Source organism: Hemibagrus wyckioides, linkage group LG17 (assembly GCF_019097595.1).
Source record: "Hemibagrus wyckioides isolate EC202008001 linkage group LG17, SWU_Hwy_1.0, whole genome shotgun sequence".
Taxonomy (NCBI): domain Eukaryota; kingdom Metazoa; phylum Chordata; class Actinopteri; order Siluriformes; family Bagridae; genus Hemibagrus; species Hemibagrus wyckioides.
This window is the reverse complement of record NC_080726.1, coordinates 15214126-15234343: the sequence shown is the minus strand read 5'-3', so window position 1 is coordinate 15234343 and position 20218 is coordinate 15214126. Positions and strand designations below refer to the sequence as shown.

Below are 20218 nucleotides of genomic sequence, written 5' to 3'. Positions count from 1 at the left end.
TAACTCAGCAGTGATAATCTGAGGATACACATATAAAGCTTTTCTGGATCTGATGTTTAATTCCATTTACTTAAACTGAGTTTTCCCCACATAGAACCGTTAAGACTACAATACAAGAAATAAAAATATACAGTGGCTGGCACTGACACAGACTCTTTTTCAGAAGAGATATGAAAATGGGACATGACTGAAGATAACCTGACTATTAGCATGAAGCATTTCCTTATTAAACATTACATTACAGACTATACCTTGTTTTACTCACTTTGCATGAGAGAACTACTGGGTGTTTTTCTTTTATTGAGCGTTAAACTACATTTGCATTTAACAGGAAACCTAGACACGTCCCATAATGTATGCATAATTGAGTCATTGCGTGCAAAAACTGATCTTCTTCCACTGATCTGATACCATTTTTTTTTACACTTATTATAATGAAATGGGAATATAAGCAGAGATACCTCATAGTAAAAGCAAACTGCCTTACCTTCTTAGTACATGACTGTCTGATTTCCTCCACCTCATCATCTTTGCTCTCGATCTCTTTAGAGTGTGTTTGTCTCAGCCTCTCCATCTCCATCTCCAGACGTAGCTTGGCCTGCATGAGCACACCACAGCAAATCACTGCATGCAAATTCACACACTCCTGTAGCATGTGTTTATGTCAAACAACAAAATGAATTAAGCAGCCATTAGTTTTCAGGGTTTTTTTTTTTTTATAGAAATGCTGACTGTCCTCTTCCTGGGTGAATATTTCTAAACATAAATATATCAACAAATTTCATGTGGGACTTTGCATTATTCAAGAAATTAATACATTAAACATGAGTTACATTTTAAAAGTGAGTGCCATATAAAGGAAAATACTCCCGTCAGGAAGCTGCACCGATTTTGTGTGTGTGTGTGTACCTGCTCCAACATTTGAATAGTGCCTGCTTGCTCATCAAGCTCCTCCTCCTGATCTTTGACTTTCGCCTCCAAGTCACGAAGCTGTTTTTTGACCTTGGCTAGTGAGGCTTCATCCTTTGATTCCTGAGAGTTCAGATCCTGCAACTCAGCCTCCATCTGCTCCAGCTTCAGATTGAGAGCACACATTTCCAGATCTTTGTCCTGAGTGAAAATATAACCAATATTAGGTGTGATCTGCACTCACCCCCACCCACACACACCTCAGTGCTGATGTGTGTAATGCTGTACATTATGGATCCCTTATTTGACATTTGTAAGCTCTTAGTTACCCATGGAATTCACTATTAAAACACACTGGACAATATTAATGCAGTAGCTGACACATCTATTTAAGTTTTTTTTTTTTTTTTAAATAATTAACCAAATTAGCCAAATAATCAGCATGTGCATTAAGCAATGTTATTACTATCAACTAATACAAGTAGAACTCTGCCTCCAACAAGTCTAGTCCTTCTTGTGTGCCACAAATCCTTAAAACCCTTCAAAACATGTATGCCACAAAAACCTATATAAAAATATATATAATATACACCAATCAGCCATAACATTATGAGCACAGAGGTGAAGTGAATAAGACATGCCACCTGTTAGTGGGTGGGATATATTAGGCAGCAAGTGAACATTTTCTCCTCAAAGTTGATGTGTTAGAAGCAGGAAAAAATGGGCAAGTGTAAGGATTTGAGCGAGTTTGACAAGGGCCAAATTGTGATGGCTAGACGACTGGATCGGAGCATCTCCAAAACTGCAGCTCTTGTGGGGTGTTCCCAGTCTGCAGTGGTCAGTATCTATTAAAAGTGGTCCAAGGAAGGAACAGTGGTGAACCAGCAACAGGGTCATGGACGGCCAAGGCTCATTGATCTGATTTATCTTTATTTTTTTTGATTGATTTTTTTTAATGCCATGTTAGCTTCAATGGCTATATTATGGCGAAAGTTTGAATGTAGTTAAAACATTAAAACAAAGCTATTCAATAGATAGGGTTACATTGATATGTCAGATAGCAAGAAGAGTTTATATAAGTTTTTTGAGGTTTATGCTTGTTAAGAAGCTCAGAATCTTGTAGGGAGGAGCTGTCTTGAAGATATTTTCTAAAGTGTCTTCTGAAGAAAATTTCTGTATTATAGTGCTCAGGGCAGGGCAGTGGAATAGAATATGTTTTATTGATGTAGGTATTTTGCAGGCTTGACATAGTGGTGGTTCTTGCCCTTTGAGCAGGTGGCCATGGGTGAGTTTTGTGTGGCCAATGCGGGACCTTGTGTCTGGTTCTGATAGAAAGGTGTCAGAATACACAGTGCATGACGGGTCAGGGCTGTTTTGGCAGCACAAGGGGGACCAACACAATATTAGGCAGGTGGTCATAATGTTTGGCCTGATCGGTATGTATATATATATATATATATATATATATATATATATATATATATATATATATATATATATATATATATATATAAATAAAACTGAATCAATGCTACATATATAATTCTATGTTATATAATCTTACATTTCTACTCAGAACAGCAAAAACAACACTTGTAGCAGAGGCATAATACTTAAGGCCATGATGCTTAACAGCTTGCTTAACATGTCTGCAGTTGTTAAAAATTCAGAAGTGAGGCTGAAAAGCAAGTTGCAATATTCACACATTCAGTAAGTTCAGTAAGTTCTTCACAAGCTGTCCTCAACTGAACTTTTTAAGCAAGCACTGAATAAACAAGTTAACACTGGTGTGTTTCATTAACATTTAAACAGACTTCACTTTATGCATGTGTTAACTTGCAATACTTATAGTATATTAATGTGAAAGCATATCATATTTAATGTTAAATAATGCAGTAAATATCATTAGATAAGGGAGGTCTAAGGTAATGCCAGATAGTAAATATTTATTGCATCTTAAGAGATGTGAAAGCAGAGGATGAGACATAGTAAGCGAGAGTCTGCTGACCTCCAGTTGCTGTCGAAGGCTGAACACTTCTCCAGTCAGCATGTCTTTCTCCCGACTCAGCTTCTCTCGCTGACTTCTCTCTTTCTGCACCTCCTCCTGGGCCTGACTCTGCTCAGAGTCAAACCTGTGCACAAACACATGCACACACTCATGTCACTTTTTCTTCCTTTATATAAGAGATAAAGTTTGTCCATCATTTAAAGCAATCAGTGGAAAAGATCAAAATAAATCAAGGCAAGGATTTAAGCCATGAGTCACACAGCTAACATAGCACTACACACGGCAACACTCATTTATGGAATAAAAATGTTCTCTCCCTTTTGGCATGGAACAATGTTCCTTTTAATAAAGTTATGATGTCTTTTAAATAAGCGTACACTGATCACTTTTTCATTTTCTCTATAAAACTGGCCCACTGTCTTGCCCAAAAAAACAAAAATCATCCCGGAAACATCTCAAGAGGTTTAAGATCATTTATGTTCTTGTGCATCGTCCATGTTTTATCAGTAATACTGTTTTATCTCAGACATGAAAAATGTCAAATTTAATCCAAAACTTATCTAGTGCTTCAGTACAATATCAGTAATCATTAACCATCATTTTTGTACTCCAACTAACAGCCATTTATAATTTTGAATCTTTATTTGGTTATGTTTTTGTTTTTTTTACTTGATTTGACATGGATAGGCTTTGTGCAGATTTTGACAGATTCAAAAAAAAACCCTGTAATACATCGGCAGCTCAACATGGGTTATGAAGACTGTGCTGGATCTCATACATCCCCCCCGTTGAGGTGACTACACTTGTTAATTCAAGAGCCAGAAAACCTAGCAGTAAAGCATATACCAACTCAAACTCACCCACTCAGTGCTCACATACACTTTCTGCAGATGAGAGACTTTGCTTTTTCTGTCTATCAGCTACTATGCATTTTTGTCATTTTGGGGATCACAAGGTTGCACTAAGCTTGAAAGTGCTTTGGGATTTGTCCTTTTCCTGTGAGAAAGCAAGCGGCATCGTGCCATCTACTTCAACACTGCCTACAGTACGCAACATTCTGGTTTCTCAGTGACTAGCAGTCATAATGTCACTAATATCGCTAAAACCATAAGGGCTGCTACTGGATGATTGCCAAATAATTAAAAGATTTACATGATTTTTATTTATTTATTTTTTAATCATTATAGCTAACAGATAAAGCTTCTATGATCCAACAATTATGTGAATTTGTGTGAATTGAAGTACAAAGTAAAGAAATTGACTCACTCTTCATGATTAGTCGAATACTATAAAGCAAGAATGCTCAGATTAGCCATATGAACTGAAGTAGCGCTACTGATTTTCTATACAAAGCTTTTCTGTATTTTAAAGACACAGATTGATGCATTTTTGCAAATCTGCATTTGCACAGTGCATTTTTTTTTGTATTACTTATGCAGAATACTACAATAATTAAAAGACTATGTATTAGATATACTGGCCATCAGTGCTGCCTCGTTAGGCAAACATGATCACCGCTGGCCTCCCCTCTCTAACCTGTTATTAAGACTTACTTTCAGCCCTTAGCTCAGGTTATGTTTAACTTCAGGAAGAATTTGAGAGACTTTTAATGCTGCCAGTCTTACTTCCTTTGTTTCTTCTCCAGCTCATGGTTGCGACTCTGCTGGCCTTCCAGGTGGAGTTTGGTGTCCTGGAGCTCAGCTGTCAGCTTCTGGCATTTCTTCTTCAGTTGCTGTGCCACCCGCTGCACCTCCTCATTGTCTGCCTGCATGTCTGTCAGCTAACACACCGAGAAAGTTTAGAGTCTTTACAGACAGCTTGTCATCAGTCTCCTCTTTCTGTTTGGTTAAGGAAAAAAACCCAAGCAGCTTCTGTAGACAGTGGTTTATTCGGCTTTGATAATTGTGAACACAGCTGGCGGTGAGTCTGCAGGCACCCTGCCTTGCGTCACTCAGAGCGGAGAGCACTGCGACTCCATGATCCATCGTAAACCGAGTGTGATGTGCCTTTCTAGCGCTTTTTATTATTGTCAGCAGTACAAGCTGCAGTGTTAAAAAGGTGTATGAGGCGACTGCCCTTGAAGTGTGTGTGTGAAGACAGGTGTCATTTCTGCCTGCTAGTTATTTATGACGTATAATGTACAAACCACAGCATCGTGACCACCAAGACATGACGAGTAACAGTGCTTTAACAGCTAACAGATTACACACAATCAGCTTTCAGCAGAACGCAGCCTTACCCGTCTTTCGATCTGCCGCTTGTTCTGCTGCTCCACCTCAAGCTTGTCGTCAAACTCTTGCTGCAGCCTCTTTTTGGTGAACTCGATCTCCCGGACCGCTCGCTCATATTTCAGTCTCCACTCTCCTCCTATACAGTCCACACACATTTATATTTTTATTTGGTTCAACAACAAAAAACAAACACCAAAGTATCATGATGCATTTATAAGGCATTAAGGTAACTCATACTGTTGAAATATAACATTCAGTTGGGTAGAAAGTGATTCATTTACTATAGCTTCCACGGGGACTTGTGTCCATCACTGGGCCATGGGAACAGGGATAGCAAGATGTTTTCTGAATTTTTGGAAGATGAATCCAGGGTTTATTAACAGTCAGAGGTAAAGCTTGGAGTTTAAATTTTTGATCACGAGTAAATCTCAGGGCAGAGAAAGTTGTGGTTGCTAAGTAACATGACATGCTCCATTTTATATGTCTGCTTAAATTCAAGCCAGAAGAAATAGATAAGGAACTCATGGATGTTCCCTAACTTTAAAAAATGCTTGTAACTGTAAATGGTTAAAAATATGCAGCATGCGAGGAATAAGACACATTTTTTTGCAATCAGCATGTCTCCTGTTTCGTTGCTCACAAAACTATATAATCAACCAGTTGTGATCAAGTAGCAGATCATTTTTTCAAACTCGGCGTTATAATGGCAATTGGAAAATATCAGACTATCATTTTCCTGTTTTCCTGTGTGGAGGAAAATGAGTGACACAAATTGCTTGGGTTTTAGAAATAAGATGCAAAAAGATTGCTTAGATACTGTTAAAAAAAAAACAAAAAAAAAACAACAACAACAATGCTTCAGGCATTGTTCTGGGAAGCTGGAAGTGTACCTAGATGCTTGGTGAACAACCGCACACCTCGCTTTCGTCCTCTCTGTTGCGAGAGAATGAAGCTGCATAGTAGATCACATGTACAGCCTGAGAAGGTAATAAAATCTTTAACAGACAGGATCACAGCTACGAATGACCTTGTGTTCTCCATTTTCATAAAAGTTATGCCAAACACAGTGACAGGTCAAACGAGGCTAAAGTTGGACGAGATGTTCGTCAGCCATTAACACCATGGTCGAGGGGAAAAAAAAAAAAATACAAAGACAACAGATGATTTGCCTTGAAGTATTACTTGTTGCAAAACAGCTGCACGCACAAAAAAAAACATCTGTAGCTGTCCAGGCATCGCAGAAAAGGAGTGTTCACACAGCTTTTAATGCTGGTTTGTGTGTTTTTAGGGCTGCCGAAGCGTCTAAGGAATGGATGCAGTCTCCACGCTCAAAGATTGCACATCCTGTGGTGATTAAAAGGTACGTTGAGCTAAGATGTCCATGATTGCGGTTATTTCCAGTGTCAGAGCCAAGCATAAATTAAGCATTGCATTCACTTGGCACATGGTAAAATGAAAGATTTCTGCTATGAAATGTATTAATTTGAACTTTTAATAAATACTAATAATGAAAAGAATAACATTAAGATACTTTCTCACCTCTGTCTGATTATTTTGTTGTGCAGCACTTTGTTCACTATTGAATTTCATTGGAATTTATAAGTGATTAAATCTAAAATGATTAAAGAAAACATTGTCTGAGCTTATAAATGCCAATTTAACTATCCACAAAATATACACCGATCAGGCATAACATTATGAGCAGTGAGAGGTGAAGTGAATAACACTGATGATCTCCTCATCATGGTACCTGTTAGTGGGTGGGATATATTATATAGCAAGTGAACATTTTGTCCTCAGAGTTGATGTGTTAGAAGCAGGAAAAATGGGCAAGAGTAAGGATTTGAGCGAGTTTGACGAAGGGCTAAATTGTGATGTCTAGATGACTGGATCAGAGCATCTCCAAAACTGCAGCTCTTGTGGGGTGTTCCCGGTCTGCAGTGGTCAGAATCTATCAAAAGTGCTCCAAGGAAGGAACAGTGGAGAACCGGTGACAGGGTCATGGGTGATCAAGTCTCATTGATGCACGTGGGGGGTGAAGGCTGGCCCGTGTGATCCGATCCAACAGACGAGCTACTGTTGCTAAAAATTTCTGAAGAAGTTAATGCTGGTTCTGATAGAAAGGTGTCAGAATACACTGTGCATGACGGGTCAGGGCTGTTTTGGCATCAAAAGGGGGACCAACACAATATTAGGCAGGTGGTCATAATGTTATGCCTGGTCAGTGTATATATGCTAGGTTATTGCTACCTTTACCATCATATATAACAGGTTTTTATTGCTCACATCCTATAGGAACCTTAACATCCTAACAGTACCATGAAGAGTGCAGTGGGATAATCAGTAGATAGAGGGGATATGCAGGGGATCAGCAGAAATTGGATATACATGGCTTAGCTTGAACATTCAGGAATCAATCATACTGAAACTGGAAATAATTCAGCACAATGGAGTCCATCTTACACAGAGAGTCATCAGTCTTATTCATTCTAATTCAGCTCAGAACCAGACTTTAGATTACAGTGAATGAAGGTTGCAAACTTTTTGGAGGTCAGCTACTACTTTCGTAATGGTACTTTCCAAAGAGAAAGGCAGATCGTGCAAGAAGGCTACTTTACATAAAACCGTTTCATTCAGATACAGGAAAAGAGAAAGGAACAGACAGAGTGATGTCTTTGCTCTAGATAGCAGTGCAGCATTTCTACAGAAATTGTCTAACGGTGGCTGGTGTAGAGCTGCACCTGATCCGGCAGATTATTTTCTCATTTGTCGGTGGGTCACAAACCGAGGCCAGGCAGCCCAGCTGAATCCGAGCTCTAAAGCAGCCAATCTGAAGGCCCAGTGAGCCACGGACTCCCAAAGTCTCTTAAAATCCCTCGGGCTGAGTGCTAAACACAGTCACACGACAGATGGAAACCGCAAATAAATGAAACGAAATGAAAATATGCTGCTGGATCACTGAGGCTGTTCTCTGACTAGTGGTCCAAGGTTTAAATTATTGGCATTGTGATTTCTTCGAAATACCAGGTTATTTTTGCTGAGATATACTTCGCCTCTGGAGATAATGACTCTAGACAACATCCAAATCTACATTGTAATTGGTACAGGGACACAAAATCAATGTTTAGCAAAGGCCAGTCACTAGACTTAAAAGCCTATTTGAAAACCTGTGATCTGAAGGGCAATCCACATGGCCAAACAATATTAATATAAAGAAGCTTGAAATATACTAAATGGAGGATAATGGGGAGAAATTGTTGGGATGCTGACAAGTTTAAACGTAAACACTCACGGCTTTAAAAATACCCTTAAATTTCTGCTCCTTACGTAGCGTGCTAATAGCTGAAGAGTTGGTAATATACCTCATCCTCCGTCTCTGGAGTTACAGTGAAATGACAGTGGCGCGTTTTCTATATATGCTTGAGTGCTTTGAGCAGGAAGTACTGTTACTTGCCTGTGTCATCATCGTCCATCTCTCCGTTAAGCTCGGAGGCGTGTATGAGCCGAGTCTCCATCACCTCCATCTCCATAGACTCCATCTGCTTCTTCATAGAGTCATACTTGGCCTGACATGAGCGAACACACACACACACTTAGATTTGCTGGTAAATACCATCTGCTCGAAAAGGAGAGCTCTGTACCTCATAGGCCAATGCAGCCAAACAAATAAAAACACATATGTACTGTGCATACAGAACAGCAGAGACAAGTACAGAACCTCCCTCCTCTTTCTCTCTCTCTCTCTTTCTCTTACACACACACATAAACAAACACACCATCTGTCTACCCCTGCGATCACACTAGCAAGTGATGTGCAACGATTCATGTCTTATGTTTTAAGTTTGTGACACCGGCGACAGAGGCGGCACTGCTGCAGGGCGATAAGCAACATTTAGTTCAGCGTATTTACTGTCAGTAAAGTTTTACATTATTCAACACATTACTGCATACGATTTGCCTCTAAACTGAAGATTTAAAATCCAGACAGTGCACAACCACAAGAAATAACAATAGCTGTCGCTTGCGCCCCCACATGGCAGTCACTTGGGAACACGGTAAAGTACACACAGTATCATTTTATTATTGACATTACTATTCTTTATTATCCCAGGGTATTCAAAACACTCAAAGACATGGAGTTGCCCTGCAAATTATTCTGTCAAGTTTCAACTATACTGCAAAGTGAGTGCGTCACAGCAGTTCTGTAGGTACCTGAAGGTCTTTCATGTCCTTCTCCAATCGTAGTCTCTCGGAGGTCTCGGACTCGAGCAGCTGAGAGGCAGACTCGCCCGTGTTCCTTTCATCAGCGAGCTCTGATGACAGCTCTGTGATCTAAAACACACAGAAATGCAGGAGCTTGCTATCATTCGTGCCTTAAATGAACTCAGATTGTAGTGAATCAGTCCCGATGCTGCTCCTTAACATCATGCCCTAGTTATGTGACACAAAGCTGTTAGCTTTGACATAGCTGTTTTAGCTATGTCATAGGAGGTGGTCAGTGCATGTGTGTTAGTGTGTGTGCGCGAGTGTGTGTGTGCGCGCGAGTGTGTGTGTGTGCGTGTTAGACTGCATGCAATCCCATGATTAAAAAAAAAACATATAAACCTTCACATTCTACTAAGGCTGTGTAATTAATTATGTTTCAATGATCATGGCTTCTTTAATTAAAAATTATTCACAGCAATGCAGCTAGACCTAGATATTGAATATTGGATGTTTTTTGTCTTGTGCATTAAATCTCTCTTTCAAAAGCCTTTTTAAATGTTAAAATCATTAAATAATATTCATGTAAAATATCCCTTTCAATCATATTTTGATTTAAATATGACTTATTTTTGTTTGCCAAATTATTTAATTATTAAAAATTATTATTATTATCATCAATGCTATAATAATAATTATAATTATTATTTTTTTATTATAATCATCAGTCATTATCATCATTATCATCATTATTATTATTATTATTTTCAATGTTATTATAATTATTATTATAATAACACATTATATCAGTAATAACAAGAATACTATTATCAGCATTGCATTAATCCAGTCTTTTTTGGAACCCAGTGAAATGCATGTGAACTTCACCCTGCTCTCTAAACGATCAGTGTTGAGTCGCAGTTCATTTCTCTCCTTCTCCACTTTCTCCAGCTTCAGTTTCAGCTGCTGAATTTCCTCCTGAGAAAAATCAGTCAAACAAAAGGAGACAGTCAGAGTGAACATTCGCCATCAGAGACACTGAACTGATGGACAGTAAAAAAAAGGACAGTCAGAGAGAGACAATTCATTCAGAAGCATAAATATTACAAAAAAAAAAAAAACCCAAAAAACCTCTCTGCACCATTTCCTTCAGTCTTTTCTTCTCTCACCTGAATGCTGAAGGTGACCAGGGGTGGCTCTGCATACCATCTGGCTAAAGGAGTTAGCAGTTCTGTTCTTTTTAAATTAGCCTTCCCTGAGCTAGAGTCAGCACCCAGATATCTCTCTCTCTCTCTCTCTCTCTCTCTCTCTCTCTCAGCACACCTCACTACTTGCACACAACATTCAGCAAGACGCAGCCAAATGGATGTACCGTGTATAAACATGTACACCCCTGCTGACTTGCAGGCTCACTGCAGTCTCTCACAAGAACATGAATTTGATCCAAGCAGCATCTCTATGTCACTATGCATCCCAAAAGAGCTAGGAGGCAGAAAGTACACAGGTAATATATTCACACATTTTCTTTTACAAACAGTCACGCCGGGCCTAAACTGCAAAGGCAGGAATCAAAGCGTCCGAGTGCTTTAGCTGGGCCTTAACGAATTCTGAGAGGCTAGAATTCAGGAGGGACTCTGACAGGGAAGAGCAACTAAGAGGAACCATCCACATGGGCTTTATGTGCAGCTCTGCCACTGTCAAATGCCAAAACCTAGACATGGCACAAAGATTTAGTGCTTTTGAAGTGTCTGGAGAGGGCACTATTCAAAAGGTGGAGCAGGTGCAAGCAGAGAGAAAGAAATTGAGACAAAACTTAAACAAAACAAAGACAAATCCATGGAGAGAAAAAGATAAAGATACAAATACAATTTGATAGCTTCTCAGCTGTGTATGAAGCATTTCCCAATTCTCCACTGGGACAGTTTAAATAGATGGATAGCACCAATTATTTCAAACAGTGAAAATGGACTGATAAATAAGCAGTAACTTACATCTTTGCCACGGATCTGCTCCTCGCTGAGCTGCACTTGGATGAGAGGCCGCACAGTAGTGAAGACCTTCCACCAGGGCCAGTCCTTCACGCCCCGGTTCTTCTTGATGTTCTTTTGGATGCAGCGGATAGCCAGGTCTTGGATCTGCAAAAGAGAAGTATGTGGGATGGAACAGATTTGCAACATTCAAAAACGCTGAACATCCAGCTGATATAACCTCACAGTAGTGGTATGTGAATTACCAGCACACCAGACACTGAAATGTCTTTCAATACTCTTCCTATTTTGTTAATATAATAAACCAACACATCATGCAGTTAAAAAAAAAAAAAGGCAGCTCCCAAATGTGGAACTTTGTACTCCCAAATCAGCAGGTCCAACTACGAGGGTGACAAATACTAACCCGGTACAACATACACTACATGGCCAAGGGTTTGTTAAAACCTGACCATCACAGTCATGTATGGAACTTTTGCCACAAATTTGGAAGTGTACAATTGTTCAGGATGTCTTAAGCATTAAAAATTCCCCTTCGGTGGAACTATGTGGCTCAAACATGCTCCAGCATGACACTGACCCTGAGCACCAAGAAAGTTCCATGAAGACATTGTTGTTATAAGTTTGGTGTGGAAGCCTTGACCTCAACACCACTGAACATGTGTAGAATGAACTGGAACACAGAATTGTAGCTGAATGCACATTAATGTCCAAACCCACGCTCCAATATCTAGTGTAAAGCCTCCCCAGAAATGAGGAAATAAGGAAGTGAATCTTATTGAATGTTTAATAATAATGTTTTCTAGAAGTATCTAGACACTTGTTAAGCACTACAGATTATTCAGGAAAACGATCTGTGTCACCTTAAACAATGCAAAATAAAAGAATTAAAGATCATTAGACATGCTTCCCTCTCCCTCTTTTTGACACTGCTGCCACATTTCTACCACAAAATCTCTTCACAATTAAAAATACTTTTTGTGTAGTTGTTCTGCTCTTCGTTTGGAATCTGTCATTATGTAAAGCTTTGGTTAAGAATGAGTAAAAGAGCAGCAGCTCTGTCTAGCTCCACTGCAGAGGGAACATGAAGATAACAGCCGAGCGGAGGAAGGTCCAGATCTCTGGAGTTGGGACTTGTGAACCCTCCAGTCTATAGAGAAAGCCTTTCTCCTTACTGAGAGTTCCTCAACCCTGAACTATGAAGCAGATCCAAAGCCCTTGTGGATAATTAAATTGCACATCAATACCGCTCGGCAGCTAATTTAAACTGCTATATGGTTTCCTGGCTGCAGAAACACGCGTATCTTCAATGAGAGCAGATTATATGGAAATCCAATTAGAGTGGCAAAATTCAGCCTGTGGTCGTGAGAGCTGGTAATGGCCTTCGGGTAATCTGTCACACAGCAAGAGTCTTAACACGCAACAAAATTGTATCTGTTCGCTCTCGCGCAGCCCTACACACACAGGGGCCTGAGCTCGTTTGAACTCTAATGTGAAGCAGCAGGTGGCTTTTATTTGCATGCACATTTCTGACAGGCACCTACAGTACATACATATCATTAGAATCCACAGTCACATATTTGTAACAACAGACACCATGATGTCGTCGTGTTTCTGTCAGCTGGGTTGAGGCGAATAAACTGTCTACCTAAATGCAGGAATCTAGACATGGGAGTAAATTGGCTGTCGTTATGTTCCGTTGATTTAAATCCTTCTTCCTGCATGAAGTAAGGTGATAAAAAGGAAGTTCTGAAAAGGCTGCATGGATGGGTGAAGAAATACGGAGACAATTTACAGATCAACAGTGTTAACTATCCAAGAATTCTAAACAAGGTTTGAAATGTAAGCGATTTATTCAGTGATTGCATATTTTTTCGTCACTGCCATTTAGATTTCCCAATCAACACAACTCTCAGCTAAGAATTCAGTTCATGATACGTTTATCAGAGCTCCATTATCGCTCCAAGCTCCAAGCTCTTTCGGAAACATCTCTATTTCAAGAACTGCAATCCAGCTCCAAAACAGTAGAGAGAACAAGAAAATCAAATGTTAATCGTGGCAGTATGTTCGTTTTTTTCCCCCCAAGATGAAGTAAGACTACTTCAATTCAACAGTCTCGTACAGAGTTAATGAAAAACTAACTATTTCAGTTCTTGTGCAGTGTTCCTCATCCTGCCTACATCTAAACACAAACTGTTTAATTAGCTGAAGGCTGCAGAAAAAAAAAAAACCTCGCCACAACCAGGCTTTTCACACACCTCCTTCTCTGAAAAAGCCTTGTGAAGCAAATCTGTTCCATCAATAGGATTTGTGGGTAAAATAACAGGTACAGAGGGCAATTTCAGAGTACTTCTGCTCCCCAGTAAATGTCACAATCTAGGATGGATTTAACCCAGAAATCTAAAATACATTCTGCCTCCTTTACGCATAAGTGAATTGAAAAACAATGATATTGTGTAAACCTTTTATAGATACATTTTATACCTACAAAACAACTTCAGCAAAAATGTTCACACAAACAAAAAGCTCTATTAAACCACAGGGTCCAGGTAAACTCTATAGAGAAGAGCCGGAATCATCAACAAGGTAACGTCTTGTCCCTTTCCTCACTTTAACCAAGAAAAATATTCATTTGAAAGAAGAAGCCTTTATTTGTCACATCTCCATTACAGCACAGTAAAAATTCTTTCTTCGTATGTTCCAAATTTGGAGGTTGGTGTAAGAGCGCATGGTCAGCCAAGCTGGGGCTTGAACCCAGACCTTCCATTCAAAGGCCCAGAGCCTTAACCACTTGAGCCACCACTGCTCTACTGTGCTACTCACATCAGGTGTGTAAAAATATTGATGAAAATACCACATCACAAAGCCATCATATACCTCTTTGACTGTAAATAGAAAGTCATTTAACAGTTAAATTGAATATCTTTCATGCACCACAGAGTAATGATAGTGGGAGGGTTATACAACAGCTATGTGCTGGACTTTATTTTCTCAATCAGAGAAAGGGAAGAGGGAAGCAAGAAAGAATGAAAACGAAGTAGTGAGTGTGTGTGTGGGAGAATATGTCTTCATATTCAAATGTCAATTCAGACCATAAATATTTCTGAAAAATCTTAGCTAACCAAATAAGTCCGACTCATCAGACAGGTATCCGTTTTGATGAAACCATTTTTTCGTGAGGTGAAATGATAAAACAGGTCTTCATCCTTTCTGCTGTAGTATTAGACTACTTTTTCATTTGCCCACATGTCTCCATAGAAATACATTCATATCGATTTTAGACTGAAACAGAGAGTGAACAGAGGCATAAATGTACACAGGGTACCAGAGGGTGAGGGTGGGGGTGAAAGGGGACACAAGCAAGCTAGGATCGATCCAGCCATGATGGAGGGCTGAGTGAGAGGCAGCGTGTCCCAGAAGACAGTCAGATTGAATGTTATCTGCCAGCTGAGGGCACAGCCTGTGGGATTTATTATGGGCTGCTCTGATGAAATCCTGATTTAGTCCTGATGGGCAAATCCTACGGCAGATGGACATGCACTCACCATGGAGGGCTCTCTCTTCAAAAGCGTGCCCAGGAACAAAATATAATTCAGACTCTCATTTTGATTGCTTTAATTTTATTCTAATAAATTATTTAATAGGGGACGCTATTAAAGTTCTATGGGCACTCACCTTCCTCTTTTTGAAGGCTTGCCGGGCAAGGTATCCCCTGCATGTGGCCTGGAAGAGAGTGATGTTGCGTCTGGTCTGAAGATCCCTCTGTTCCTCCAGCTTAGCCAGAACACCTGCCCTGAAGAAGACCTGCATGCAGAGCACATCTGTAAGATCTACAGCTCTTAAAAACACCGATATTTGACTCGTACTTTATTGGAATAGTCACAGAGTGCTTTCTCTAAAGCACATCCACTACAACGAGCATCTCTCTCATTCTGAACATGTTCTATTTGTACGAAATAAAAAATACTTCAAGGTGACATGCAAATAAAGAGCAACGATGCACATAGATAGTGGCCAAAAATTGGTTTCCTTTCTTTTTTCATCTCTTCTCTACGACAAAAAAATAGGCAGGGAAAACCATGATGTTCTTGCATCATGTGTCCATCTTGATAAAGCAACACAAGTGTGTGTGTGGGGGGGATAGAAGCACAATATATTCTTGGTTTTCTGCATTTTCATTCAGCAATCCCTGCAGATTCTAACAGCTTTAACATGTTAACAGCATTAAAGGCAGCGTTAAAGCTGCAGGCTTGTTTACTGCCCTCGCTGTACAAAGAATTTAACAGCCAGTAAGTACGCCGAGAGCACAGAGCAGAGGTTCTGAGTATCGGCTGATTAAATTACACCACATCAGTAATGATGGCAGCAAATGTCTCTTGATTGAGCTTTTATCTGCACTTGCGCCACAGCACAATTTTCTACTACAGATCAAAACCAGGCAGCGTTTCTGTGCCACGGATTTGCTGTTTTTCTATTAAGACACACAGCATCCTGGAGATGAGTGGAGGGTTTTGGAACAATACCATATGATCTTCCGAGCCTTCATAATTCATTTACTAGGACACCACCCTTTTTGCATCTATTTTTACATCCCATCATTGCAGCGCATTTTTAGGACACTCTAGTTAGCTGCAACAGTGCGTGTTGACACCCATGATGAAAAATGCTGATGAAACCACTAAGCAACACCAAGGGTTGCCATTTGGGTCAGCAAGCAGCCCCGAATCCTTCATCTGCTACATTGCATGGCTGCTCCGATACTGACAGCTGAAGGTCAGCATGGTTATCTGAGCAGAACGACTTTGTCAGATGGGTCATGAAGCTCATCTCGTCATACTTTCCGAGAAAATAACGAGACGGAGGGAAAAAAAAAAACTCGAAAGAGAGCATTTTGACTTATGGTGGAAGTGGGAGAAATCTTATTCAGAGGTCGTATATCAAAGTAAATCCCAAACAGCTACACTCTCAGCTACAGTCCTGTAGGGCTAAACAATGCCGACACCCACATTGTGTGTTTCATTTCTTACCTCCATCTGCAAGGACTCCACATAATAATCCAATGTTCACTGAACATCATCAATTCATTCATGCTGATGCCCTCAAGCTGTTTTTCCACACTTGGCCCAAATATATGTCTGTAGCCATGAATGATTCTGGGCTTACTTGTGGGAAGGCATTATCATCCCAGACAAACTGCACCACAAAACCTCTGTTTTTAGAGATAATAGGTACATCTCTTATTAAACTGCCAACTGCAATGAAATACTCATGCTGCAGTATTTTTGTTCTTTTGCTTTGAAGAACAAATGTATTATTAATATGATTGTAGCTTTTTAATCCAGTTTTGCATTGAAAGTACAATTTTGCACTTCAAACCTTTTTTCACCATTTACTGGTGAAAGCACACGCTGTTCATTTCAGTATGACAAGCTGATGTTCTGCTTCATAAAAATACTAATTCTAGAGCAGGGACTAACAATGATCCTAATACTATAGTGCAAAAACTAAACTTCTCTTCCCCATTATATATCATATGACAGCAACCAGGGAGAGTGAAAGGTGGACATATGGCTTCCTCTGATGTAAAGCCAGCTTTAAAAAACTGCTGCATCACATTGTAACATAACATAGGAGGAAAGCACTCTGCCCTCTTCCACATACATAAGCTTATAGCCCACAATTAGTGTGATTAACAGGGAACAGAGAGCACACCGTCCCTCCAGAAAGCACAGCCAATTTTGCTCTCTTTTCTCCTATCTTATGGAATTGTAAACCTCTGTAAAGGTTTAACCCATGTGCACTTTTATCCCCCCCATCCCATCAGCCATTTATGAGCCTACTGCTATGCAGGCTTTTTCTTCTTGATCTCACTGAGCTAATGGATGTTGATTGTGGGTTACTGGTATAGAGAGTGCCCCGATTGGAGAGTTGTCTTTCAGGAGGAAAGGAGACAAATTCAACTTTAATTGCACAAGTCATGGAGGATGACTGAGAGCAGCAGAAGCTTCCAGGCCCTAGTCATGACTGGTCAATGAGAGAAGCAAATGTTTCTTAATTGTTTTTCATGCTCCAAGGCTCCAGCAAATAATAGTTACAAAAGTCGCATCACCTCAATGAAAGTTAGAGCAGGAACAACCTTTTGGCTCATCTCCCTACTGGCTGCTGCACTGTTTTTTTTTCCAGCTGTGAGAAGGATGGCAGCATGGATTAGAGGCAGTATGTCTGAGTGGTGTAGAGGGAAACCAAATGATTTGGTAATCTAAATGGAAATCATACCATCTGTTCAGAACTGATCCCTGCCCTGATTCTGTATGCTACATGCTTACACTATGCACTGATCCATAATAGAGGTTTGCTGAATACACATGAGAGCATCTCACCTGAAGGTTATCACTGGATAAGAGACTTCAAAGTATGAAATTAAACAAAGCCTGTGATCAGAGTGTCAATGTGTTGCTACTTACCCTGCTCAAACCCATGTGATAGCTGCTCTTCTCCAGCTCCAGAAACTCCAGGAGCTCTTCCACAGCCTGAAACACAAACATACGCATGGCATCAGGTGCAGAAAGTTCAGTACACAGTGCATCTTATACCCTTATCATTACTCTGCATTGCTCCATGTGTTGACACTGGGACCCTATATGTTTATTTACATGCACTCATCCTCGTGAAATTAAAAAGTTTCTTTCAGTATGAATTAGTCTTAACTGAATTAGATCTATATATATAAGCTAATCAACAATATTGATGGTATCATTCTGTACTTCAGCTTCACAGCAGATTCACTGTCCAATCAAATAATCTCTAGAATCTCAAGCGTCTACCCTTTATAAACATTATAAAGATCACTTTGCAAAAGTTGACCATTCTTGAGCGAAAGAAATCATACCACCAAACATGGTTCACACATGGTGCCTTTGAACATAAACATTTTCCAGTTCTTAGTTGTTTAAGAAGGAAATGGCTTAAATTTAATCACATTGAAGTAGGCGGTATTTGTGCCAGCTCATGGCTTTGTGAGAGAAATCCTCCACAAGTGAATCCAATGTATCCTTATTGCTCAGGCTCACCTCCATGATCTGTAGACCTTCAAGTACGGTTTAGCCCGGACTGTGAGCTAAGCTCAACGTTAGAGGCTGTTTAAAAAGGGGGAGGAGCCACTGGAGTGCTTCCTGTTTCAGTGGATTGTGCATCAACATACTGCATGTTTCAAGGCACTTCACAGGAACGTTAAAAACTACCTCCCTATTCCAACTCCCCTCTTGCATTACGGTGTAGCTGAAGTGCGCACTCAAGTCAGATGGTGTTTCTCTAGCAGTGTTCCCAAGTCACTGTTTCTTCATATGCCATTACCAAGCCAATAAGAATGCACTTTTACAGATTGCTTCAAAGTGAGCTCCACTGCGAAAATCACATCCAGAGCAACAGCATATTTTTACTGATCACAAAGAGATCAGGTTGTTGTGACACATCTATACTGCTTGGGATGACAAGATTTATTTTTAAAGAAAACACATGTTTAAATACTTATAGAGTAACTAAAAAGCAACTAAGCTATATTATAAAACATATTACAATACAATAATATTACAACATCATAAACAATTAGCTGCAATATCTGCTACTCATTTTCCTGTTATAAAAACAGTCCTAGTTTCCATTTATTTCTCAGAGACACTGAGACTTCTCTGAGGCTTTCGAAGAAAACTTCTGACTATTTCAATTCAGTCAGAAAAGCTCAGAGAAGCTGGGTTAAAGAAATACTCCAGTGTTTTTATATCTAATTTCTGTAGTTGTCTCTGCATGTGCTATTAACACACAGACTAACTAAATAATTTCTACTAAGAAAGAATTAGGGGGAAAAAATGCAAATTCAGCTAGTAAAATCCATCAACAAGTAGCTTTAAAACATCCGATAACACAAGTTCAAAACTAGAACTGTTACAGTATAATAATAATGATAATAATAATAATAATGTCTTATGATAGGACAGATATGAACACCAACAAGAGAGCAATACAGTACTGATTAATTCCAGTAACTTAATGCTTTAACTGAGGATTAACCTGCAGAGCCAGAATTGTATTGCCTCTTCCTTGAAGGATGAATTACTCAGACTTGAAGCTTAATTTCCAAAGAAATTGCTCTTACACTTCTATAATAAGAGAGTTGGGAATATAATCTCAGTGTAGAAAAACATAAAACAAATCTTGTTAGTAATAACTGTTTAGGAACTACAGACAAGCTAGACAAAATATAGCTTGCAAATGAATATTCATCCAAATATCTCTTGCACAAGTTTTTAAATGCTAAATCAAATTTGATGAGGATTATTAAAAACAGGGATGTGTATCTTGAATCCCATTAAGCCTCTGTTGCATATGGAGGAAGCAGCATTGGGCTTAGTTCTATAGTTCACAATATTCTTCATAATATATAATAACCACTCTAGTCTTGGCCCTGAGATTTTCTATATCCCTGAGGCAAATTTAACAAGGAGGATGAGATGGTTCTCATATAGGTTTCACTGAGGTCTTTGATTAAAGTTGTTTTATTGTCCTGCTGCTGAGACAGCAGAGACGGAAAGAAGGACGAGGAGCAGAGCTGGCCATTACTCAGCTCAGGGCCACCGGCGTTGTCATAATCAATTACACAGTAGGGCAGCTAATGGAGGAAAAGCAGAGTGGAGCGAACACACACACACACACACACACACACACAGTGACTCACCCTTTTCTCATCTGTCACAATATAGTTGCGTCCGTGCTTTTTAGTCAGGTGGGGTGCTAGAACATCGAAGCGCCGGCGGAACTCGGAGAACACCATGTGATCAGGGTAACCTTGAAGAGAGAGGAGAGCCAGAGGCTGAGCTGACTGA

General features: G+C 39.7%; 1 protein-coding gene across 11 annotated transcripts in view; it reads right to left on the bottom strand.

The window, feature by feature from the left end:
• The window catches only part of myo18ab (myosin XVIIIA b), an 85357-nt gene that overhangs the window by 16919 nt on the left and 48220 nt on the right, over positions 1-20218 (bottom strand). For all 11 annotated transcript variants that reach the window (XM_058413869.1, XM_058413870.1, XM_058413875.1 and 8 more), the window contains 12 exons: positions 20071-20180; positions 17804-17869; positions 15015-15143; positions 11343-11486; positions 10240-10329; positions 9361-9480; positions 8603-8714; positions 5157-5284; positions 4543-4697; positions 2918-3041; positions 910-1110; positions 488-598 (listed from right to left, as the gene is read on the bottom strand). In XM_058413869.1, coding sequence (XP_058269852.1) covers positions 488-598; positions 910-1110; positions 2918-3041; positions 4543-4697; positions 5157-5284; positions 8603-8714; positions 9361-9480; positions 10240-10329; positions 11343-11486; positions 15015-15143; positions 17804-17869; positions 20071-20180 — 1490 coding nt within the window. The remainder of the gene's footprint in view (positions 1-487; positions 599-909; positions 1111-2917; positions 3042-4542; positions 4698-5156; positions 5285-8602; positions 8715-9360; positions 9481-10239; positions 10330-11342; positions 11487-15014; positions 15144-17803; positions 17870-20070; positions 20181-20218) is intronic.